Here is a 24,418-nt window from a genome sequence, read left to right as displayed (position 1 = left end):
CCATTTTCTCCTTGTTGAAAGGAGAACACGTCCAACATGATGCACTAGTCTGTCATCTCTGAACAAGAATTCCTGAGCATGGATTTTCAAACTAGAGCAGGCCTTGCAAAGTTAACAATGATATTCTGATTTTTTAAGCCAAGAACCACATTCACCTGGATATTTGTAGGATCCTTATAGGACTCATCACTTGCAGTCTGGAGCTTTTCACTGATCCAGGCTTCTATTTCATCCACATCACGACTGAACTGCTGGAGGGTCTGAGACTCTCCCAGCTTCGATCTCTTCTCAATCATTTGAGCTTTCAGACGAAGCCACCTGTAGTAATTTGACATATACCATGAATAAAACACTAGAGCCACATGAGGCATCACCTTCAACAGCTACAGGACATCCCTAAAGAGGATTTCCAGGCATCTGCCTTCTCCTCCCAGGCAGCACTGACCTGTCCAGGACCTCGTTGCGTCTGTTGGCGATGACTCCCTTGGCGTAGTGATCTGCAGCAATCAGCTGGTCAGCAAAGGACTGCAGGACAGCAATTTTCTCTTCCTATTCAAACCAGAAACCATCAATTAGAACCGTGGTTCCCTAAAGTCAAATGATAAGCAGTGTCTTGAACAGAAAAAGCCTTTTTATCTTCTTCAAATTTACATTACTGGGACCCTATGAAGAAAGTCTCTCTTCTACAGGACTGCAGAGTTCAACTTAAAACACTTTTCACCTGTGGCATTTAGGAAAAAAGGGATCTTTTGGGCTAAAATCTTCAGCAGTATGATCTCTGAATAAATCTAGGCAGTTTTCTGCTACAAGAAACTAGAAATACACCCTTTTCTGCCACAAATAAAGGGAAAAAGTAATTTAAAATCAGTGGATTTACACAAATAGTTGCCACTATTTCTACACTGTCTGTACGCAATGAAATACTTCCTGATCTGCACAAGCTGCTTCTAAACTTCTGCAGCAAATTCCACGTGGCTGAATATTTGGAACTGAACTTTAAAAGCCATACATAGCAGAACTCCTTTGCTAATGATTCACATGAGAAAAAGGAAACTATTTTCCCCTTACTTCAGCTACACTTCTCACCTGGACATTGATTGCCTTATCAAAATCTTCATGTTTCTTGATGAGTGCCTCCACACTGTCCAAGGAGTCTCCTTTATCCTCTGTATTTAAGAAAGCCTCCCGGGCAGCCATCCAGTTTTCAGCTTGTTCACAGTCCCGATGAAACAGCTGGGAAGGAAAAAAAGCCAAAGCGTGAGCAAGACAGCTCAAGAGCACTGTTATCACCATGAAATGATAAACTTCTTAATGAACAGAGGAATTATTTTTCTTATCCGAACTGCAGCAGAGTACCTGTAGTTCCAGGCACTGGTCCAGCATCATCCTGCGCTGGACCCAGGCCTTCTCCAGGTCTGTCCGTTCTTGGTCCAGAATATCCAGTTTCTCCTTGATCTCTGGGCTGGCATAGTGTCCATGGGCAAGAAGCTGTTGTCCAAACTGTTCAAATGCCTGGAAAGTGCCAGCTCTTGCATCTATTTCTGTGCGGTGCTCCTGCAAGGGGCAGAGATGTGCTGCTCAATAACCAGAGCGGGAACTGATCTATTTTTGGAACTCTAATTGGAAAGTGTCAGAAAAAGGGAACATTTGTTGATGTTTGTGATACACTTATCTTTCACATACCTGGTGCCTTTCCAATAAAGCTTCAGCTCCAGTCACATCCTTTGCAAGTTCATCTGAGGAGACCAGGCCCCGGATGCCGTTGATCCAAGACATGAGGTCCCTGTGAACACACAGTAATAGGGAATTTTTCCCTCCCTTCACTGAAATAAGTCACAACAGGGAGAACAGTCCTTTTCTGAACCCTTCACAGAAATATTCCTGTGGAACAATAAGCCATGTATACTCCACTAATAATAAACAAACTGAGAGGGGGAATGGCATCACTACCTGAAGTCACTGAGGAAGCGCTGCAGGTCGTGAGAATCTCCGAGCTTCTCCTTGCGCTGGTCAGCACGTTTGCCCAGACTGTTCCAAGCCTGATTCAACTCCGTGCATTTTTCTTGGAGATCTTCAGCAGATTCTGGATGTGACTGGATTAGACGCTGGGCAGTTTCACCAAGAGAATTCACCTAGGATTGCAGAAAGGGAAATGAACACAATGAAGACAAAGAGAACTGCCATAGTTCAATCATTTCTGGTAGATAAAAAGAAAGCTTTTGGGTTTTCTTCCTCAGAATCTCACCTTGTCTCCCAGAGCTGCCAAGTCTCTCTCAAAGCCTTCATGTTTGCGCTGCAGAGCCTGAACACTGGCCAGGTCATGCCCATAGTTGTCTGTATTTAATGCTTGATTCTTCTCCTCTATCCATTCTTTGGTTTCATCAGCATCTCTGATTTGAAGGAAGGAACAGCAAAAAGAGAATTAAAATACCACCCTCTGCTGAACAAGCTGGGGGGTGAATATGATTTGTTTAGAACAGGTCCCACTATATTTTACAATTATTGACAGACAAAGCATTTGAGTCAAGACCAAACAAAACCCTCACCTGTGGAATCTCTGGACCTCGTGGGCACTGCCCAACAACTGGCTCCTCTCCTCTGCCAGCTGCTGCAGGGACCTCCAGCGCTCATTCAGCTCCTGGTGAGAGAGGCAAAAAGACAAGACTGGCCTTTCACTACAGGCAAAGGTTACTAAATTCTGCTTCATTCCAGAAGAATGCACAAAGTCAGATAGCTCAGTTAAATAGAAAAATTTGAAGGGCTTCTCCTGAGCTGTAAAACCAAATGATTTTATGTATATAAGATAGGTATGTAACTTAAGAAGCGATGCTGTATATACTAATGCTTCTTTCAACAAATTTATTCAGAAGAGTTTATAAAGCTTAACGAAAGACAATGACTATGGAAAAGGAGGGTAAAAAATGTTCACAACTTCTAAATCAGGTAAGAGAAAGTTGTGGAATTACCTTGATTGAGTTGAAGGTTGCCACAGTGTGTACCATCAAACGTGCAGACTGTGTGAAAATGCAGAAATAAAAAATATAGCATTGAAATCAACTCTAACCAAAAGCACAACCAGACTGAAAAAAAGTCCATAAAAAACCAAACAGAAACCACTAAGAAAGACAATGTAAGTAAATTACAAAAGCAATTAAGAATAATTGGCTGTAAGTCCTAAGGTCCTACAGAGCAGAGTAAGAATAGTCTTAATTCGCAAGTAAGCACTGTCATGTTAGTGTAAACTGAAGCAAACAAATCTTAATGAGGATAAAGAGGAGGAAATTTAAAGGCAACATTCAATACATTAATTAAAAACCCCCAAAATCTCAGATTGCTAAGTTCCTATAAGACTCTTAGAATTCAATGTACATGTTTGTGATTTGCAAAAAAAAAAGAACTTTAAAAGTCACCAGTTCCTGGCGACATGGCTGCATTTTCTGTCAAAATATTGCATACTAACCTGGTTTCCCCACATTCACACAGCTTAAGAGATGTACAAGCAGCTTTAAATCTAATAGGGTGGATGCAAGACATGTAACACAGGAATGAAATGCTAGGGAAAACAGTGTTGGATAATTTAAAAAATATTTAAGATATTTTTGTGCTTTAGCAGGTGACAGTTCTTCCATTGTAAGCCTCTAATGAATGGAGAAAGGCTTCTTCTAACTATTGTAGGAAATGAGCTGGAGATGACTAATGGGATACAGCATATTCCTTACTAAAGGAGTATTGACATAAATGGTTTTGACTTTGGGAAATGAAAACATTTTTGTTGTAGCAAGCAGAAAGCAAAGAACTCATGCAGAGTGAACAAGGGATTATTCAACATCTACTGCCCAGAAACTGGAATCACCCTCATAGTACAAGCTCAAAACTAAACAGAGTTTTGTAGCAGAGGTAAAAACCAGGCTCATGAGAATTTCTATGGCACAGGAGAAGCAAATGGTCTAAAAAAATGATGTGCTGTAATTTTTGTTTTATTTTCTTTTTGTGTGCTACTAAGCAATGACACCTACCTTCCAAGGAGAGGCTGTCTTAGAATCAGTTTCATCCTGTTTGAAAATGTGAAGAAACAGCTTTAAATACAAAGCACAATCTAAAACTATCAGAATACAGTAAAAAAATCTTGAAAATATCTCTGTTCAATCCTTAACAGAGTAAGTACATTTTTTTCATGCAAGTATTTGTATCAACTCGGGTTATCCTGCTTGCTTAGATCTGTGATGTGAGGCAAGACACTCAGGAAATAAAGGGATCATAGATAAGATAATCTTTGAATATCCATTCTAAGTCATTAGTGAGTTCCATCATGGAAATGAACTACAGTTATGGCTGAACTTCTTGTCACTCCATTCACCTCAGAAATCAACGCTTACCCTGGGCATCATCCCATAGACTTCCTGCAAAGGAGACAGGACAAACAGTTTGTTATTTTCTAACAGAAGGAATGTTTTTTCTAACACTCTTCATACTTAGCTGGCACAGGATAAAATTATTTATAGCATTAGTATGTAAAAAGCTGACAAAAAACCCCCAAACCAAAACAGAAAACCCACAAACTCCTTCCACTCTGAATTGTGCTCTACTTTATTTTTCTTTTTCCCTAGCATTCCTCACCCACTTTCCTGCAAATAAAAAAATGCTAAATTTCAAATTTATATGAAGCAAAGGTAATGCATGGATTCTCCATGACTTTTAATATTATTGTAAAGACTTTCCATTCCTAAGAAAAGAAAGGAAAAAGCTCTAGATGCCGCTGCAATTTGCTCTAGCATTATTAGAGAATATAATTCTAAAGGTCTTCTTGGGATGGCCACACAAGAAAACAGCCTAAATCTTGCAATGCCAGGCAAAGAAAACAGACAAAAGAAAGGAGAAAAATCTTTTGCTTCTTAGATTAGAATAAGGCAGAGAAAAAGAGCACCTGTTGCTGTACTGCTTGTACTTCATCTGCCATCAGCCCTTCTGACTCCAGGTCCTTGGCAACCTTGTTTATATCCTTCAGGCGGGACTCGTTGGCTTTGAGATCCTACACAGAGAGGGAAATATCCCAGCATTAAAATTCACCCAAGCAGAACATGTGGAACAAGGTGGCTCCCCAGGAGAGCCCAGTGTGTGAACAGCAGGAATTGAGCACAGTGACCCTGAGTTCCCAGACAGCCTGTGCCAGCAAATCCCAGCTGCCAGATTTTTTTTTCTCCCCATATCTCAGGGAAATAACTCTACAGATGGAAACCAAATACATCTTCCCTTTCAATAGGAATAGCTTAGCTGAAGGTTATGCTTTACACAAACTGAAATTCCTCCAAAGCTTGGCAGACTCTGCTGCAAAGTGTTGAAAGATTTTCAGCTCTCTGGGAGCTGTGAAGCATGGAACAACCTGGGGAATGTAATCAAACTGAAGACACTTAAATATGGGATTCTCCATCCTCACAAAATGGAATAAAAAATTCATATATACTTTCTATGGACCTTTTATGTTAAATCAAAGCCACATTTCCTACTCAGCCATGAGGAATTTTCATGGATACATGATCAGAAAGCCTGAAGGGAAAGGCCAAAATTAACATACACATTATGCAGCATCACAATATACCTTCTGAAAATCATCAAATTTCTTCTGCAGAACCTCCACCTGCTCCAGATCAGCACCCACTTCCTCACTGGTGAGTGCTGCTTCCTTCTCATTGATCCACTGCTGGAGCTCGTTGGCTTCACGGAAAAGCATGAACTTCTTGCAGCTTTTTTCCAGCATGCCTTTACGTTTTTCTCCCAGTTCCAGGAGAGAGTGATACCTGGGACAAGCAGGAAAGGAAAGGAGGGAACAGTCAGATGGAACTGAGTCCAATCACAGGAATTTCTCAAGTACTGGGATCCCCAAAAATGGGGAATCCCTGAACTTATGCCCTGTTCCACTACAGAATGAGCTACTCATGTGCAGTTGGGAATGAAGATTGTCCATGTCTCTCCTCCACATGGATTGCACACCAAAATGAGAACTCTCACATGCAACACCTCACTGGGCAAATGCAAACCCAAATCACAGCCTAGCCTGGGGTAGGCTCTTAAGCCACAGTATCACTGCAGGGCAGGAATGACTCCATAGGCTCTTACTTGCCAAGAGAGATTTTCCTAGAGTACATCAAGTTTGCCATCAGCTTATGAAAATCCACCAGCCTCCCAGCTTTAGGACATAAACCTCTTCACTAGAGGACATAAACATCTTCACTAGCCATTTTCCAGTGCAAAATCTGCTAAAAGTTTAAACAAGGTATGATTCTTTGATAACACCTATATTCAACTGGGAAATCCAGGAAACTCATTTCATGTACATTTTTTATATCTGGAATTCTCAACATGAGTGATATTACTCCTCCTTTACATTAGAACAGACACAAAGTGAAACCTCAAAAATCTCTAAAATGGTCTGCACAGGCAAATAAACCTTGCAATACCAGCCAGTTATTTAAAACCACCTTGTAATCAACTAGACACTGATGATCCTACAAGAACTTTTCCAAGCTATTGCTGAGAAAAGCCAAGGGCAGTTTTGCAATCACTGATACTGAATTACAAATCTCTCTAGCAATGCACAATGCCTGTTTTTTAAAATTCTGCTTTCAGAAAAACCACACTCTTAATACTAATTTTTACTTTAAGTCTTCAGAAGATGAGATATTTTAGCTGCATCTGGAAGGGCTTTTATATCCTGAATCAGTTTGGACCTTGGTCTACCACAGTGATCAGCAGCAGCAATAGATTCTCATTATTAAGCACATTCCTTCTGAATAATTAAATCAAATAATACCAGACACTGCTGAGGTACCTGCAGGGGCCTCAAATGGGGATGTTTTCATTTCCCACCCCAAAGCACAAGGCCACATACTGAGCAGTTACAACCTCCCATCTTGAGGAGCTCAATCCTGCAGTATTTTGCTAACCAACAGCTCAGAGATGACAAAGTCCTCTCAAAAAAAATCCTCGGTATCCTGGGCTAAAATATCTATATACCAAAGAGATAAATCAGCTCTCCTTCCATGGAAGCAGGGACTTTGTGGCTTCCTGTTTACTGTAGTTTAAGAGTGGGTAGAAAGGAACAAAGAATCTTTCATATCAGGTTTAAATACCAACTTTCTACTCTGACTTGAAAACACTGTTTTGAAGCCTGCCCTAACTGCAGCTGTTGGCCTCAGCAAACAACATTAGGTATTAAATACTTGTAAAGCTCATAGAGGATCTGGGGCAAAACTCTTTCAGAAGCAAACCTAACCTCAGAGTTGCTTTGCAACACTTGAGAGATTTACATAAAAGTGTCACTTTTAATATTCAAGAAAAACATTTGCTATGAAAAGCCAGGCACAGCCAATGAACACTGGGGCTTTGGATTTCCCAGCAACTTCCACCAGTATAATGCAAACTTGATATCTTTTCCAGGAGACATGAACACAGGTTTCAAAATTTAGTTAATGTTAAAATTAAGGAATAATCACCCTATATAAATGTTTTTTGAGCACCCAGCATGAATGTTACTTTATATGATAAACCATGACAGCCCCACCCTTCCCAAACTTTTAAGACATTCAGATGTGATGCAATACTTGGTAGATGTATTTTTTATATATTTATATAAACAAGCTAATATTTCTATCTGCACTTCAGAAAATGCAGGAGATGCTTTTTAAGGAAAACAGTCCAGAGAGCCTTAAAGCCTCTTTGGTAAGCAAAACCAGTGTGATGGAATAAACATGAACCAATTCAGCAGCAGCAGAGGTGCCCAGCAAGATAAGCAGCTGGTTGTGAGGAACAGAGGAAACACACACCACCACATTCATCTAAACTAATCCTCATTGCAGAAAGGGCCTCTTCATGTCTCTTTGGAGCAGCGTTCCCAAAGAAAGAAACAAAGGGAGAATGAACAGTGACAGTGTGGAGACAGCATGGTTTAGGAAAGGGCTAATCCTACTCACAGTTCTTCGACCTGTTTCATACGCAGAGATACACTGCCGACCTCCTTAGTAATGAGAGTCCTGCACAGACAGGGAGCACAGCAAACGCATGCGAAAAATTAGTCAGATTAACAAAAATAATGAAAGCAGCAGCTCCATCCGTGGCTGGTCTGTGGTAGGAGATGGGTAAGAGTTCACATTTAAATGAGAAAATTAGGTGTTGCTCAGAAGCAAAGCAAATCAGACCAGGAGTAGAATTTGTGTAAGGAAACCTCAGCAGTACAGTTGAGCTCTCTCTATAAGGTCTCCTCATTTCCTCATTATTGTGCCATGGGATTGGAAACTAAAAGGTGGTCCCCTCTCCTTGCCTCTAAAATAAGTTACCCTGTTCTAGTTACTAAAAGCCATATGCAAACCCATGGAGGGAATGATATTATTAAAATCCTGACCAATCTGCCACAATTCTCCAGAATTTTTTCTTCATGCTGGTAAAAAGGTTTTTTGTTATGGGTTGGTGGGGGTTTTTTTGTGTGATTTTATTTTAATTTTTTAATTCTAGAGCTAAGGCTAGTAATTATTGCATGTCACTGTAATAACTGATGACTCAACACAACTGAGTGGGAGGAAATTCTCACACAGAACGACAGCATAGCTGCACAAACAGATGGGAGTACTCAGAAAACTTTCAGCTTCAGCTTTCAAGTGGCTTGATAAGATGGGCTAGCACTCACAGCTATCACCTACAGCCCTTGCCTGAATTAATCTCCAGCCACCATGCGCTTTAAGAAGGTCATTACCAAGCAGCCTTGCGGTTTTCTGTTTGCAAAGATATGCTGCTCTTTTTAAAAAGATGATAAAAATTGAAAAAAAAAAGAAGGCGGGGACAACACACTTTAGCTCCTATAATGGCAACAAATATTGGCACCACATTTCAGAAAAAAAGTGATGAGCTAGCAGCAAAGTAGCCCCACCTCATAAGGAGGGCACCTTCAGAGGCAACCCTGTATAGGGAGAGCACTGTACTTAATGGAATCAAATTTAAGAAAGCTTTTCAAAACAGATAACACATTAAGAAGTGACAACTACATATACAAGAGTTGCTTAGGACATATATAACTCACAAACAAGTTAAGTAGTTAGGTGCAACAACAAAAGGAACACATATAATACTCAAGTCAGACAGTAAGTTGAGCTCTAGTGTCATGAGTTTAACGGTTAAAAATGGGAAAAGCAACAAGAAAATCTAGAGTAGGAATAAAGCAACTGAATCCAGTGCCTCTGGCAAAGGAGCCCCTTGTTTTGCTCCAATTAATTACTCCCTAGTGTAAGAAGGATTAACCTAAGCTGGTGGCAATCTGTGAAGCAAAGGCCAAGCCAGCTAATGCTGGCAGTGTCATAGCTCATCAGACAGATCTTACTGGTTGTCGATCTGCTCCTGGCGCAGGGCGATGCTGCCCTGCTCCTCCAGGAGGTTCTCCCGGGATGCAGACTGGGCAGGATCCAGCTTCTTCACATAGGCAGCAGGTACAAATCCCTGACGGTCATTGACTTCCACCTTCCACCAGTCCTGGAAGCAAAAAAACCACAAAGCAACCACTGTGAGGACATCATCAAGCATAAAGAATGCTGGGCAAATGAATGCTGCAAATCAGACTTCTATTAGCACAAGGAAACAAGTGATGCTCTCAACAGTTTGCTCTTGCTATGGAGATCATTTCAAACAAAGAGTCTTTTGAAGATAGAGATCTTACTGCCATGTCTCCCCTTGTATTTGGCCAAAAGTTCCTCCACATCAGGGAATTGAAGTTCTTACAGACATGTGCCCTATCTTGGAAAAGCTGGCAGCTGTAGAGGAGTCATGGAAATGAAGTGCAGAGGTTCAGCCGAAGTGCTGAATGGAGAATGGGCTAAATGTGCCAAAAGCAAACAAAACACACAGCACTGAGGGAGCCAAGCAGGGCAGCAAAGCAGGAGGCCAGAATCCACCTTGTTGGTGCTGTTGAGTAAGGTGAGAATATCTCCCTTCTTCATTGTCACCTCCCGGGGACTCTTCTCCTGGTAATCATAGAGTGCCAGAACAAGTTCTTTTCCAGTTTCATCATCTGTGGGAGCAACTTGTTGCTAAAAAAACAGAAGCACAAGAAAAAATGAGCTGTTCCATGTTTACTACAATCAATGCTGTTGTTCTAGAATAGACTTCAGGCCTAGTTAAAGCTACTGTAGAGTCAGTTTAGGTGCTGTCTGGGCTCAAACACTGAAAATCACCACAATAGATTGTTTTACTTCAAAACAATACAGCTGTCTTATGATTATAAAAACAGACTGCTAATTTTTTTGAGCAAATCAAGCACAGTCTGCAATAACCTCTCAAAACTAACAAGTGTTATTGAGCTTTGTTTTTACCTTTTGCTGACTCATGAATTTTAGGTACATGATTGGCATCTTTCCTTACCCTGCATGACTGGGCCTGTTCCCTCAGTGCCTGGATGCTGCTGCCATAAGCAGAGAGATCAGACATCAAAGCTTCATGTTTCTTCAGAAGAGCCTGAAAGTGGATGATAATAACAACATGAACACCATGATATTTTACAAATATGCCTCTGCTTAAAACATTTATTTTGACTCCATATAAAGTGAATGTGGGTTTTTCAGAGCTGCCAGCCTTGTGACTGTCATGGGAATAATCACTTCTATTTATTCACAGGCTAGATAGTAGGCCTAATGCTTCTGGTGCTTTGCCTCTACCTTATCTCAGCAACATTCTTTTGTTCTGACCAGAAAGAACTATTTCCAGAGTGACACGGGTAAGTTTGAAGTGTGCCTTTAAACTGCACTTCATGTTGATAAAAGGTCAGTCAGCACTGCCTAGGACGTGGTGTTTGACTGCAGAATGATATCAATAAAACAAATCCAGACAAAAAAATTACTTCCAGACTAATGAACTGCTGAAACCAGACTCATACTGAAATGCTCATCCCATGAGGAATTTGCTGATATTATTTTCATTATACTTAAAAAAACAAAACCCTATAAAAGGGTGAATACAGAGGTAAAGCCTCCTCACAGTTGGTTTAATATACTGAGCAGCAGAATTTCATGTGCAATAGCAACTAAGACACAGGAAAATATGTCATCTTTTGACTAAGAGCCAAAATCTTGCTTGATCCAAGAATCTGCCCTCATTGTTAAGAATCCTGAAATGATGACAGCTAATTTTTTTCCACTGGACAAATCCTCACTGTACTTATGCAATATTGATTTAAACAAGAATCTCAAATACCTCAGCAGAGTCTTCATCTTTCCCATAATCTGTACTGCCTACAATGGGCTCCTTTTCCCTCATCCAGGATTCAGCCTCATTAGCATCAGCAAAGTACTGCTGAGCCTGCAGGGAATCCTCCAGGTCCTGTCGACGCTGAGATGCTTTGGCTTTCAGAGAGTCCCACTTCTGGTTTAGCTCATTCAGTTTGATCTTCACATCCTCAGCTGCAAAGTGTCCTGTGGAACAGAAGCAAAGGGAACTGAAGCATTTCAGCAGACAAAGGCAATAGGCATTAAAAGATTACTTGTAATTCTTCAAAGTCAAAAAATTAGAGCAATTTAAAGCCTATTTAGACTAGAATTATAAAAACATAACTCAGCTGGTCCTTTTGCCTCAGACTGGAAAACACAACCTGCAAATCAAGCTGTACTAGCATATCTTAATCAACAGGAATAAAACGAGACACAACATAACATTTCTCAATGATGAAACAGAAAAGGTCATCTCTTTCCAGAGTTCTGGCAGCAGACAAATATTATTTCAGACCAGCAGGATTTTTTTTTTTAATTTTCATGCTAAAAACAGTCAGAAATAAAGATGCCTATTTATTTAAAAGCAAGAATTACTGTCTTTGTAGAGAATTTTCTCTCACATCATGATTATGTACCTCAGATAGAGCCCCTTAAAATATTTAATTATAGAGACTAAATACAATAGGCACAAAAATGCTAAATAAGTGTTCATCAAGAGTAGACAGAGATCTGTCAAAATTAGGACAGGTTCCCATTTGGGAACCCATTTTTATTTTCAGGTGAAAGGATGACCAGGAGTTCATCCTGCTAGCAGGTACCTGCCTATCATCAGGATAAAATCAGGCAGTAATTCTTAACTGTGCTGGGTCAGAGAACAAGAGACTGCGAGAGTTAAAAAATATTGAGACATACCTTCTTCCACCATAGCATTTCCCTTCTGTGTGACTGCTTTAATGCGGGGCTCATGGCCTGCAATTTCTGCCTGCAAAGCCTGGTGCTTCTTTAACAGATTCTGGACACCAATTAAGTCCTTGCCTGAAAGATACAAAATAATTAATCAGCTAAATCAGAGTCACTAGATGAAACAAAAATTTCGAGGCAGCTGCAGCCAGCAATACACAAACGTGCACAGGGAGAACGCTAACAATGAGGACAGAGTACTATGGAAACGATGTTACCTCTGCAATTACATAAGCAACATAACCGAGACCCAGGGGCAATGGCTAACATGTAACTCTGGACAATGTTAATTACACCAAACAGCTCTGAAATTTTCAGAGAATATTCTGTAAAGATACCATTTATAACAGAGTAATTCTGACATCTGAATCCTAGTGATACCAGGATGGACCAACCTCGGTTTGTTGAAGCTGCAATAGGTTCTTTTTCCCTAATCCAGGTCTCCTCATCCTCAATGTCACGGAAAAGCTGCTGCAGGCGAAGAGAATCTGCGAGTTTCTGCTTGCGAGCTACCATGGGGTCCTTCAGAGCTTCATAACGAGCCACTAAAGCTTCTTGTTTCTTCTTGATGTTGTCAGCATCAAAGTGCCCAGCCTCCTGGAACTGGCGTGCCTGGATGGTAATGCCATCTATCCGATCCTAAAATTGATCAGCAACATCATTAGGACAGAATTTCTGTTAGGTGGCTGTAGTGACTGAGAAGCTCATTTCTATTAAAGTTATAAAGATATTATTTTAGAGACAAATTATGTTTTAGTTCAAAATTGTTTCTGATAAGCAAACTATAAAACCCAAAGCTAAAAAAATTATAAAAACCAGACCTGCTAAGGTCTCTGAGTGAGCATATCTGAATATACCATCTTTTGAGTGAGCAGATCTGAAAAGGCAGGAATAAAAATTATTTCCTTACCTGATGGGCAGCAACATCTGCCTCTAGAAGTGCATGTTTCTTCTGAAGATTCTGAACATTAGTAAGATCTTTTCCATAATCATCAGAAGCCAAGTGTCCTTCTACTTCATACAGCCAGAGCTCAATGTCCTCCACATTGCGATTAAACTGCTGCTGCTGATTGGCTTCTCGCAGTTTAATACCTGAGAGAGACAGGCAAGAGGAGAACAGGACAGGTAAGTCAAGTGGGAACTGAAGTTAACTCCTTTCCTGTCTTTTCCCAGCTAAACTCTCTAGACATTTGCCCATATTCTTCTGAGCAAGTCATACCTTTGAGCTCAGTGGCCTCCAGAAGTTTCTTCCACAGGCTGATGACTTCATTCATGCGAGCTGCCACCTCATCGGACGCGTAGTGCTTGACATCAATCAGCTTCTGGCCAGCTTTCTCCAGGGCATCAATACGACTCTGGTTTGCAGACAGCTCTGCTTCAAAAGCCTGGTGTTTCTGAACTTTACCTTGCAAGTTCGATGGATCCTACAGATAAAGAAAGAAATAGAACATTTCAAAACCAGTACCCAAATATCTCTGAAAAATTTTTGAAATTGGACTACATTCATAGACATGTCATTGTGTAACCAGAGGATCTGGTGCCAAAAACATGCCTTAAATGAGAATTCTTAAGATACTGGATAGGCACGATTACTGTATGATGGGAAAATGCCTCTTGGGGTCAGGAAGAAATTACACAGTTCCTCCTGTTGCCATTAATACCACCGACTATCAGCAACATTTTGGCTGATGTTGCTTCATGTCATTAGACTGATTAAGCCTGTTACTGCCTTAAAAACATTCTACCATTCATCTTTGTGTTTACCTTGTAGGCCTCATCAGTTGCAGTTTTCATCTTTTCATTAACCCAACTCTTGAGCTCATCAGAATCTCGGAAAAACTGCTGCAGATGGAAAGAATCTGCCAGCTGAGCGCGGCGGCGCATGGCTCTTTCATGAAGGGCATTTCGGCGGCTCAGCAGCTGAAAGAAGAAGAAAGTAAAAGGTTTTAAAATTCTTCAAGCTCGTAAGAACCACCACTGTATCCCTCCTGGGACAACTCCACTGACTTATCCTATATTGAAGTCAAACCATGTAAAATAATAAAGTAGAACAAGATTTAACGCCTACAGTCCAAATTTATTTTGGATACTTACAGCATCTCTGCGTGTAGCAACATCATCCATGGCATAGTGGTTATTCTGAATCAACTTAGTAGCAAACTCATCTAATGCCTGGAGGGAAAACAAGTTTCCATTTATTTGGTGTAATAGAAATTGCTTGTGAAAATTTGCTTAGTATATCAATTCCCCAAAGTTTATCACAGTAAAACTGGCAGAAAGCCATTAGCAGATCTATCCTTACACCCTTTTCTCCCTGTACTCTCATCCTCTCCATGTGGAAGAGAGCAGTTTTTTGACCAATTTTCATCCACCTGTGTGCTAATATGATAAGAAAGCACCAGGTTTCCCGACTCTGAGACAGAAATCGAGCCCTGTCCCACACTTTTCCCACTCTTTTCCATTTCAGATCTAATACATTCCATATAACAGAAGATCACTGTGTAAAGCAAACCCCATCTTTTACCACCAGTGTCTCCTCTCCAGTAAATAAATGCTCTTGTTTCACTTCTTGTCCATTTAGTGATGGCCTAATGTCAATGTCTTACTGTGATTTTCTCCTCTTGGGCACTTAGGGATTTCTCAAAGTCTTCATGCTTCTTTAGAAGAGCCTCCACACTGTCCAGAGAATCACCAAGGTCTTCATTCAGCAGAAATGCCTGAAGTAGGGACACACAAACACATTTTAATGTTTCCATACTCAGCTGCTCTAAGTGAGCTCAAGCACAGCCGGGGACATTTCCTGCCATATGTTATTACTGAAATGTAAAATGGCATGGTGTTTGCTTTATGCTTCTAACAGCCAATAATTCTTTTCAGCTTCTTATTCAACCAGCATTTTACAACAGTTAATACACAAAAAGTCACATCAAGCCCACTTGTCACAGCTCATAGTTTCCGCATCAGATGGAAAAAGCCATTGCACCATTTCAGGCAGTCAGATAAATACCTTTGCACAGCACCCACTCGCTCGTGGGTGTTCATGGCACTGCCAGCACTGCCAATTGCTTGAGATTACAAAAGACTACCCAGAAATTCAAGTAACCATTTCTGGAGAATTCAAAGATATGCACTCACTTCTTGTTTGCTCATCCAGTTGTCAACTTGTTCAGTGTCTCTGTAGAAAAGCTGCAGGTCCATGCACTGCTCGTACTGCTGTCTGCGGAGCTCCCACAGCTCCAGCAAGGCAGACCTTTCATCTGAGAGGATGGTCAGCTAATTGATTGGGAAGAGGAAAACATAATAATTTTACTTAACACTCTAGTTCACTTCCATCTCAATGTAAAATCAAATTGTGACTCTAAAAAAGTGGGTAGCACTGAATTGAAAATGACCTCCTGTGTAAACAATGAAATCTCCAGTTCCTGATGTGATCATCCTTTTAAATTAAGGGACACAGAAGAAAGAGACAAAATTCTTCTAGGAGCTCTTGCTTTCAACTTACCTTTTCTTTAACTTCATCAGAAGCATAGTGACCAGCAGAGAGCAAAGCCTGGCCTGACTCATCAGCAGATTTGAAGCTGTCTTCATGGGCATCAATTTCTCCCTATGTAAGATGTGAAAAAGCTGTTACCAAAATTTATCTTAGTACAGAGTGTCAGAATTACCTTACAATGCACGTAAGGCAGGTATAAATTTCTACATTAAAATGAAACTAAAAGTTTATTTGAGCTGTATTCTTTCTCCTTAATTATAGGAATTCCTCATGATGGAGAACAAAAACTATCATTAGTCCAACTGGCTGCTCCCAGACCTATTTTTTATAAAATATTATCATAAGCATTCTTAAAGGCTTAGTATATATCTATAATCTAGAAACAATTTAAGAATATTAAATCAAGACAGCAATCTAGTACTGTGTTAGTTGCACGATCAAAGCATTCCAGTGCTAGAACACTGACTCAGAGACTGTGTTAGACACACAAATCAGAGGGCTGCTGACTGCATTTGGCTGTACAACCACTCTACCTTATGTTCCTGATGTCTGTCTAGAAGGGCTTCTGCCCCAGCCACGTCATTGGCAAGTTCATCAGCATTTATCAGAGCCTTCATCTCAGTCACCCAGCTCGTGAGGTCTCGGAAGTCCGCGAGAAAGCGCTGCAGCCTTAGGTATGCAAAGCAAAAAATTATTAGGAATAATTAATTTGCAGAGTTTCTCTCCCTTTCCCCAGAGAAAGGGTTAAAAACATAAAAGCTGTTCCTCAGATACAAATAAAACAACATAAAAATCTGCTCAGAATGTTAAATAACTAAATATGCTTTCAATCAAAAAAGTCTTTTGAAGTTATGAAAATGTTGGGTTTTAAATCAATGTCTCAAAGATGTATTTTGCATATAACTTATATTGTAAGTAAAATTAATATTCCTAACTACACACTGAGGACAACAGAAATCAAAATATAGTTCTCAAGATAATCCACAGGGCTGCTTCTGTCGCAACCATAACAGTGTGTGGGGGAGGGAACTGACAGAAAATTTCAGCTGCACATGCCTCAGCCTTAAAACAAGCAAACAAATCCTCAAATTCCTTCCAGAATGCCTTTAGTTGTTGCCTTTGGCATATGCTTAACACTTATCAGCAAAAGTGATCAGTTTCTGTTTCCTTTTTACATTTGCTGTTAATTGCTCTGAAGAGACTGTGGTAGGGAAGGTAAAGAAAAAGATTATTTGTGTGGGTCTCCACTGCCAAAAATCCTACACTGTGGGAAGCAACAAAGGGCAGAAAAACAAAACCAGAAATGATGTAAACTAACCACCGTATTGGGATTAGTTTGTTTTTAGTATGGCTTCTCAACAGTTATCTAACAGGTTATCTTTCAGAGACTAGGTTAGTGTAGACAAGACTGGATGAACACAAATTCCACAGCAAAAAAAACTACCACAGAAACTGGGAATTCATTTGGTCTCAGACCATATATCAAACAATATATCATACTTCAGTCTTCATACAGATTCCTAAAGACTAGTGACCAGATTTGTAATAAAAGTATTAAAAAAATTTTTATCAGCAAAATGGAAACATATTCAGATAACGTGCTTCCAAATGCATGTCTCAGCTTAGATGGAGAAAATAGCAATGTCCTAAAACATCACTCTGTCTATTTTGATAGTTGATCCACACCCAGAGAATGACAAAAAGCTGCAATAATTTTTCAATCACATAAATACTTCTTTTACTCCAAGAAGTTAGCGCAAAATAGAATTTGGTGAACAAGACTGCTCTGAAAATACCACAATCATCCCCAAATGTTGGAAATGGCACCCCTTTGTTCTCCTTCCAAGAGCCCTCTGTCAAATGAGAGCCAGGAGGGAAGCAGCACTGTCTGTGCAGTGACCCACCTGTAGGAGTCGTTGAGGCGAGCGTGCCTCTCTGCTGCCAGCGTCCGGATCTGCTCCCAGTTGGCAATGAGCTCCTCCCGCTTCACTTGAATTTGGGAAGCATTTATTGGGTGAGACTGCTGCAAACGGTCAGCTTCTGCACACAGGGCCTTCACCTAAACCCAGGCACAAACTGAGAGTGAGCTTCCAGCCTTTTACAAGCTGGTTACCTCATTTAAACTGCAGGTGAAATACATCTCACGGGGTACCTTATCTTCCAGAGCTGCCAAGTCTCTTTCCAGGCCTTCGTGCTTGCGCAGTAATGCCTGCACACTGGCCAAGTCTCTGCCAAAATCATCTGAGGCCATCAACTGCCCTTTCTCCTTAATCCAGCTGATTGTTTCATCCACATCCCTTCAAAACAAAGCACAAATTGAAAGCGGTTTGTCTTGTATGGAAAAAGGAAGGAAGCAGGATGTGTTCCTATACGTGTGCCAGACGTACTAGCATACAAACCCATATACATAAACACTGCAGCCAACTACAAACATCCTTCAGAAAACAAATAAATAGACTATCTCTGCATCTCAAGAAACTTTGAAGCATTTTAACAGGCCACTGTCACCAGATGCAAACCAGGAATTACAGCACCACTGAGCGCTGTCATAGAGTGGATCCATTTCCCACTCTGGACCCTTCCCCAATTTAATTACAGCAAATCTCAAAATGCTGTAGATGGAGATGAGAATAGAAAGACATTGCTCAGAGTCTCCAGAGCAACTGGGCTGACATCCAGTTAAAAAAAGCACACCCCATTTAAGGCTCATCTAGGATAGAAATGGGGGAAAAAGCCCTCAGAAGAAAGGAGAACAAAACTGCTAAGTTCTGAAAAGCTCCATCAGAATGACTATTCTAAAGTAATTGTAGAACAACAAGGTCTTCATTCAGCAAGTCATGCAGAAGAGCAAAGCAAAAGGAGACAGTAGCTCTTCTCATACTACTGTGTGTAGCTGAATGCATCATTAAACACCCACACAAGGGTTACATCATTCAGCAGATCCAGCCAAGCTCATACCTGTTGAAACGCTGAACTTCAGCTGCCCCAAAGAGTTTTCCTTGCCTCTGAAGGGCAAGACCCTTAAGACGCTGCCAGCTTGCATTTACTTCATCTTGTTTGGACTTTATCAGTTCCTCTTCAGGATGTGTTTCCTGGCAAGCAAAGGAAAAATGGTATTTTCTTATGTTTTTTTCATATATTTCTTCTTTGGTTTTGTCATTCATTGACAAAACACTGCTGGTCTTCAAGAGATCAATTTATAATTACTGTCCTTTCCAGATGATCACCCAATTTAATAGTTTCCCTGAAATTTCACTGTGCAAACATTCAATACTCATGTAGTGTTTTCCCTATATATTGATTAGTCCATGGGAACAGGGCTATAAACAGTATGTTCTTTTTCCCTGGAATGCCCTGCCTCCATCCTTGCTCAGGCCCCAGACATCAAACCAGAAGAGATACTAAAACTCCTGTCCAAGGGAAATAAATTTAACCCCAATATGACAGTTTCTCTTAATAATCACTACTCTCCACATTTTCAGGAGCATTCCCAGATGGGACAGTTATTCAGGCTGTTCAGCAGAAGCACAAGTAATCAAATGGTGACCATTTGAAGTGAAGAAAGCCAAGTAACCATGTGGAGCAAAGCTTAAAGATCTGCTCTGAAACAGGGGGGAAAGAGGGAAAGCTACAGACAAATGTTTGCTGTGGTAACTGTCTTGCCAAGAGAGATTTTCAACACCAATAAATACTTACCTGGATAAGTTTGCCAGCAAACTGGTTCACTTCATTTACTCTTTCTTCATGAGCTGCAAGGTCTGTCTGGAATTCTTCAAACTTCTTTTGCAAAACTTCAACATGCTCTAAGTCCTGTCCAAGCTCTTCTGATGTCACTATTGCTTCCTAGCACATTGGAAAAAAAAAAAAGTTAATTTCAGTATATCCTATGGGAAATCACTATTAAAAATTAGGAACCTAACTGTCCTAATTTTCAATAGGTCAAAGACAATCACAGTGTTTAAGGTCAGACTTAAAACTATGAAGTTTATTCATTAAACTCCATTCCATTTGCTGTAGGCTTCTGATGCAAGATTTCTGCACAAAAAGTGCAGTGTTGTATTCAGTAACAGTTATACAGGGTTTACAGTTTGAACCCACAGTTACATAAAATAGCAAAGCATCATTTAAGGAAACCAGTGTGATTATTTTGTGGCTTTTTGCCTTTTGATAGTGTGGTTTGTGGTTTGCTTCCTTAGAGTTCAAAGAATCAAGGGCCAACAGTCCTCCTGCAGTTCGTGTCCTTACAATATCTAAAGATATTCCAATCATTTAGTAACTGCTTGTTGCTTAGGCTGTCTCTTTTCTGAAACAAATAATTTAGAATATTTATTAATATTTGCTTTTACATGTTGAAGATTTCCCTTAGAGGAAACTTGAATTTTATTTGTCTTCTCAAAGCAAAGAATGAATTGATTATGCTAAAAGTACTCTCCAACAAACAGGCTTCCTCTTAGACTAATAACTTTTATTGTGGCTGCAAAAGAACAGCAGCACTTTGCACACATACTGCTGATGCAATGTGAATAACTAAATAAAGGTGCCTTTACAAGCTTTCTGAGACTACCTGACCTCCAGCAACTCTATGCTGACAGAAATTTTTCACACAAACACATCAAATTTCCTGTCAAGGACATAATAAAGGGAGGTAATTATACACCTTATCATTGATCCAGTCCATGACATCTTCACATTCCCGTAAATATTGCACCAACTTCTGTGCTTGCAATAATTTGACTCCCTTCTCTCTCATCTTTTCCATCAGTAACTCCCATAGTCGGTGCAGCTCCTGCAGTCGAGTCTGGAACAAAAGGATGTTTTTATTAAAATCCCCTGTCAAAGAAGATGAGATTTATTCCCTTCCTGTCCTTAACAGCAGATTTATTTGTTTTTCTGAAGTTGTACATCCTAAATCTTACTTTAGACAAAGGGTGAGGGACAAACCTCATGATTTTATCCCTAGTAAATAGTTTTCAAATTATGTAAAGTGTTGTAACACAAAACCAGAAATTACTGAACTGAGCATTTAGACAGTTGTTATTAATGAATCTATCAAATAGTTATCTTTAAGTAACTATGAGCTAAACATTTAAAGATAAAATTTGATTTAAATTCTATGCTAATATGAAGTCATACCAAAAACTTGCTGCTCTCCCCTTCAAATGTTCAGTCTTTTATATGAAAGTCAATTACCAATACGTGAACAGCATTTTCCTTTGGGAATTTACTCTTATTTAAGAAAACATTCGGTTTAAGTCAAACTTAGGCCATTTCACTGTATTTTAACCACTTCTCTTAACACTAAACAGTAATATATTTAGCTAATTTTGTGAAGTGACATGATATGGACATACTAGTAGCAATTACTATTTTTAATACTGAGTTTCTCTGGCTGCACTTGGGTTTTCAAAACTATTGGGAGCCACTAGTAACTTCATAGACAACAAAAAGTAAAACCACACTCCCACACATGCACACAACTTGCAAAACAGGAAAGTAACTGCTCCACCCATTGTCTATTACACTTTGCTCATCGAGACCTGAAACTTGAAAGTCATTCAAGAGGAGCTTTTGAACATCATGGGCGGATACACTTGATCCACTCAGAAAGTTCAATTAAAGACGTTTCAAGGGAGGAAAGAGCTCTGAGCACTGCCCAGAAGGATGCTGCAAACTGTCAACTAAGGAAGGAAGGAGACATTGCAAAAACAAGTTGCACTGCAGAGCCACAAGCTTCACCTACTCGTATGTGGGAGCCCACTTGGGTGGCCGTGACTATCGGGCGCTGGGCAGTCCGGTACGGCGTGAAGGACTGAACCAGTAAAGGCAAGTTAGAATGAAATGCTGAACTTAGCAATTAAGTTTGATAATCACTACAAAAACATCTCATCTCTAAACAGTTCTCCTCAGAACTGGATCCAAAAGAAGGTGTGAGTTGGGCGCTCATGAAAGAGAAAACCACCTCTGAGCTTTACAAACACATATTTTTTCATTATTTCACTAATCAAATACCTGTAGAGTGTTAAAGAGAGGTTTTGAATATAGAGTTATCTGGGCAATCTGAACAAAGTGCTTAAGGAAAGGCCTGTAAGAGGCAGGGAGGGAAAAAAGCTTTAAAACTCACTCTTATAGTTTCAGATGCAAAATGGCCTTCATTAATCATCTGATTTCCAGTCTCATCCAGTTTAATGATGGCTCCTGAATTGGCCTGCACCTCAGCTTCAAAGGCTTGGTGCTTCTGCAGCTTCCCCTGAAAGGAAAACATCAAAGAATGCAACTGAGATTTGGTGCAGGGACTCCTCCACATTCCCCAGCAGCAAGATTTTAAGTGTATTTTATGCATATTCAGGACTGACAAACAAATACTAAAACTGCACAGTTGAAATCAGTTGTATCACGTGGTGATCAACAGGTGGATTCAAACATCCCAGTTTTAGTTATTTCTTTCTTGGGTTTGCTCTTGCACATGAGAGTGCTCAAACACCTAAAAACCTGTTAGCTAGCTCTACCCACACAAGCTTATTTTCTACAAATGTCTTTTTTTTTGTGGAAACAATAAGTGATAATTCATATTTATTCACAGAGTTAAGGCATCCAACAAATTCTAGAATTAAACAAAGTTGGTTTTACACTACATTACACTGACCAACATTTTCTATGCTGATGTAGCATCCAATCCATTACTAGAAATATTCCAATTACATCAGCAAAAAAGCCAGACTTCTGAAAAGCACTTTGCAAGGTCATGGGTATTTGCATCCATCTTTCTTCACTCTCAGATCAAGTTTCATTTCTGTGTTTGTTCTATCCCAGCTGACCTGTAACACCCTAAAATCAATAGCACAAGAAATAGAAAGTGGCAGAAGGACTTGCCTGCAAATTGCTTGGGTCTTTGTAATTTTCATCAGATGCAATCTGCAGTTTCTCTTGGATCCATTTTTCAAGCTCATCTGCATCACGCTGGAAAAACTGGAATCGATAGGAATCTTCGAGCTTTTGGCGCCTCAGAGAAGAGAGCTCCTTGAACCTGTGGTAACGGTCCAAAACTTGCTGACGCCTCTCTTGGATATCTTCTGCTGTTTCCAACACTTTTACACCACTTGGGTCCATTTTCTGAAAGCAAAAATGAAACCCCGTTATGTTTGTCTTACAAAACTGGCAGATCAGGAAGAGATTCATGCAGGAAAAAAGTGTTTTTTTAAAATCACACATGGTTTACTTACAGTCTTACTCTGTGTGTGCAGGTACGTGTATAAAACATAATTATCTTACATATAAATAAAAGCCACACTTCTGGCAGAAAGTGGCAAAGGAAAATTTACAAAGACATTTAACACCTCTTTGGTTTGGACAAATATGGTTGCAGTCATGTGAAGTCTGTGTCATCTCAAACTGTAGCATGCAAGTGTCCAACACAACAGCTAAAAATGTGGGTTTGTGCACAAACGTGTGTAGATACAGACATAATTCTTGTATAACATACAATATCTCCAGGTATTCCATTTAAAATATTCAGTACTAAAGAATACTACTCATCTCTGAACAACAGTTAAGTGGCCCACATGTATCTATATACACTTACGTACATATATAGACCCACATTCTCTGTCTGATGCATTTCTTCTTTATTCTCTCAATTTAAAAAAGTTACAAACCCATCCTGCCACTCTACATAACCTTTCAGAAGCCAGTAAGAGGCTTCACAGATGTGGCCTTAGTCAAGTAAGTCAAGGAGCATTTTGTTTAACCAATGATCTTGCTCTGACTGAAAATCCTACATTGCTTTATGTACTAAAACCTAATACTGTTACCACAGGCAGCAAAGACCTGACTACTGATCTGCTTTTTCTCTTTTTTTATTAAAACATGACGACCTTTAATTTTCACTTCCTTAACTCTCCAAAAGCAGCTTGATTTTCAGTAAAAGATTTGGGCACTAGAACAGAACTCTAACACAAATTTTAGAAGTGGAACTATTATCATCATTGAAGTTTGAATATTTAACCACTTATTTAACAACTAACTGCATATCAAGAGGTTGCTGCAACAAACACTCTGTGCCTGAACAACTTTGCAATTAATGTCTTTGTGTACAAGTGATTACACGAGTCACTCACTTAATGCTTTTCTACCAATTCTGCACTCTCCAAGCTAAAGGTACTTCTCTTCAATCCTATCAGAAAGGGAAGAAACCCAGACTAGAACTGCAGACTAAAAGGCGTGGGCAATCAGTTAAAATACATCATTAAATATTAAAATGTTATTTAGTCATTAGTTAGCTGCATGCTTTAATTAGACATGTATCTTGCATAATTGTATGGAAAACTCCACAGGTTGGAAAGTGATCTACAGGGCCATGTTTTCCAAGCACTTGTAAAAGGACAATCTGACAGAAAGGAACACATGGGGACGAATCCACACATTCCTGAGCTAGCCTTGCAAGGTCCCCACCCTGCAGAGGACAGCCGTGCCAGCAGCACTCCTTGCTCCCATGAACTCTGAGCCCCAACTGCACTGCGGCACTTGCAGGAAGGAAAGAAAATTCAGCTTTGTTTTTCCTTCCACTCATTACTGTCAAAAGAGGGCAAGGAAAAAAACCACACCAGTGTGTGCAGACTGTGTTACATAAACGAAACCCAGGTTTTGCCTGGCAGTGTTACCAAAATCTCCACTTGATTAGTGTATCTGAGTATTAAAAGCTCAAACCTCTGAACACAACTCGAGCTCA

The 24,418-nt window shown here is 40.0% G+C and overlaps 1 protein-coding gene across 8 annotated transcripts in view; it reads right to left on the bottom strand.

The window, feature by feature from the left end:
- SPTAN1 (spectrin alpha, non-erythrocytic 1) overlaps nucleotides 1-24,418 on the bottom strand; it is a 45,665-nt gene that overhangs the window by 14,827 nt on the left and 6,420 nt on the right. For 5 of the 8 annotated variants that reach the window (XM_039720193.1, XM_039720190.1, XM_039720186.1 and 2 more), the window contains 35 exons: nucleotides 22,564-22,803; nucleotides 21,815-21,940; nucleotides 20,351-20,491; nucleotides 19,390-19,536; nucleotides 18,652-18,785; nucleotides 17,846-17,990; nucleotides 17,598-17,752; nucleotides 16,227-16,362; nucleotides 15,703-15,804; nucleotides 15,336-15,473; nucleotides 14,807-14,917; nucleotides 14,295-14,372; nucleotides 13,965-14,120; nucleotides 13,420-13,624; nucleotides 13,111-13,292; nucleotides 12,596-12,839; nucleotides 12,153-12,275; nucleotides 11,227-11,444; nucleotides 10,399-10,491; nucleotides 9,933-10,067; nucleotides 9,365-9,513; nucleotides 7,968-8,027; nucleotides 5,597-5,795; nucleotides 4,925-5,029; nucleotides 4,377-4,400; nucleotides 4,017-4,052; nucleotides 2,967-3,014; nucleotides 2,547-2,638; nucleotides 2,246-2,390; nucleotides 1,951-2,132; nucleotides 1,684-1,783; nucleotides 1,357-1,554; nucleotides 1,087-1,233; nucleotides 446-549; nucleotides 156-318 (listed from right to left, as the gene is read on the bottom strand). In XM_039720193.1, the coding sequence (XP_039576127.1) occupies nucleotides 156-318; nucleotides 446-549; nucleotides 1,087-1,233; nucleotides 1,357-1,554; nucleotides 1,684-1,783; nucleotides 1,951-2,132; nucleotides 2,246-2,390; nucleotides 2,547-2,638; nucleotides 2,967-3,014; nucleotides 4,017-4,052; nucleotides 4,377-4,400; nucleotides 4,925-5,029; nucleotides 5,597-5,795; nucleotides 7,968-8,027; nucleotides 9,365-9,513; nucleotides 9,933-10,067; nucleotides 10,399-10,491; nucleotides 11,227-11,444; nucleotides 12,153-12,275; nucleotides 12,596-12,839; nucleotides 13,111-13,292; nucleotides 13,420-13,624; nucleotides 13,965-14,120; nucleotides 14,295-14,372; nucleotides 14,807-14,917; nucleotides 15,336-15,473; nucleotides 15,703-15,804; nucleotides 16,227-16,362; nucleotides 17,598-17,752; nucleotides 17,846-17,990; nucleotides 18,652-18,785; nucleotides 19,390-19,536; nucleotides 20,351-20,491; nucleotides 21,815-21,940; nucleotides 22,564-22,800 (4,758 nt within the window). In that variant the 5' untranslated portion in view covers nucleotides 22,801-22,803. The remainder of the gene's footprint in view (nucleotides 1-155; nucleotides 319-445; nucleotides 550-1,086; nucleotides 1,234-1,356; nucleotides 1,555-1,683; nucleotides 1,784-1,950; nucleotides 2,133-2,245; nucleotides 2,391-2,546; nucleotides 2,639-2,966; nucleotides 3,015-4,016; nucleotides 4,053-4,376; nucleotides 4,401-4,924; nucleotides 5,030-5,596; nucleotides 5,796-7,967; nucleotides 8,028-9,364; nucleotides 9,514-9,932; nucleotides 10,068-10,398; nucleotides 10,492-11,226; nucleotides 11,445-12,152; nucleotides 12,276-12,595; nucleotides 12,840-13,110; nucleotides 13,293-13,419; nucleotides 13,625-13,964; nucleotides 14,121-14,294; nucleotides 14,373-14,806; nucleotides 14,918-15,335; nucleotides 15,474-15,702; nucleotides 15,805-16,226; nucleotides 16,363-17,597; nucleotides 17,753-17,845; nucleotides 17,991-18,651; nucleotides 18,786-19,389; nucleotides 19,537-20,350; nucleotides 20,492-21,814; nucleotides 21,941-22,563; nucleotides 22,804-24,418) is intronic. The other 3 variants (XM_039720187.1, XM_039720191.1, XM_039720192.1) reach the window with 1 other exon arrangement.

The sequence above is a fragment of the Passer montanus genome, unplaced genomic scaffold, assembly GCF_014805655.1.
Source record: "Passer montanus isolate IOZ18808 unplaced genomic scaffold, ASM1480565v1 scaffold43, whole genome shotgun sequence".
Classification (NCBI taxonomy): Eukaryota; Metazoa; Chordata; class Aves; order Passeriformes; family Passeridae; genus Passer; species Passer montanus.
The sequence above is the reverse complement of the archived record's forward strand: the minus strand, read 5'-3'. Positions and strand labels throughout refer to the sequence as shown.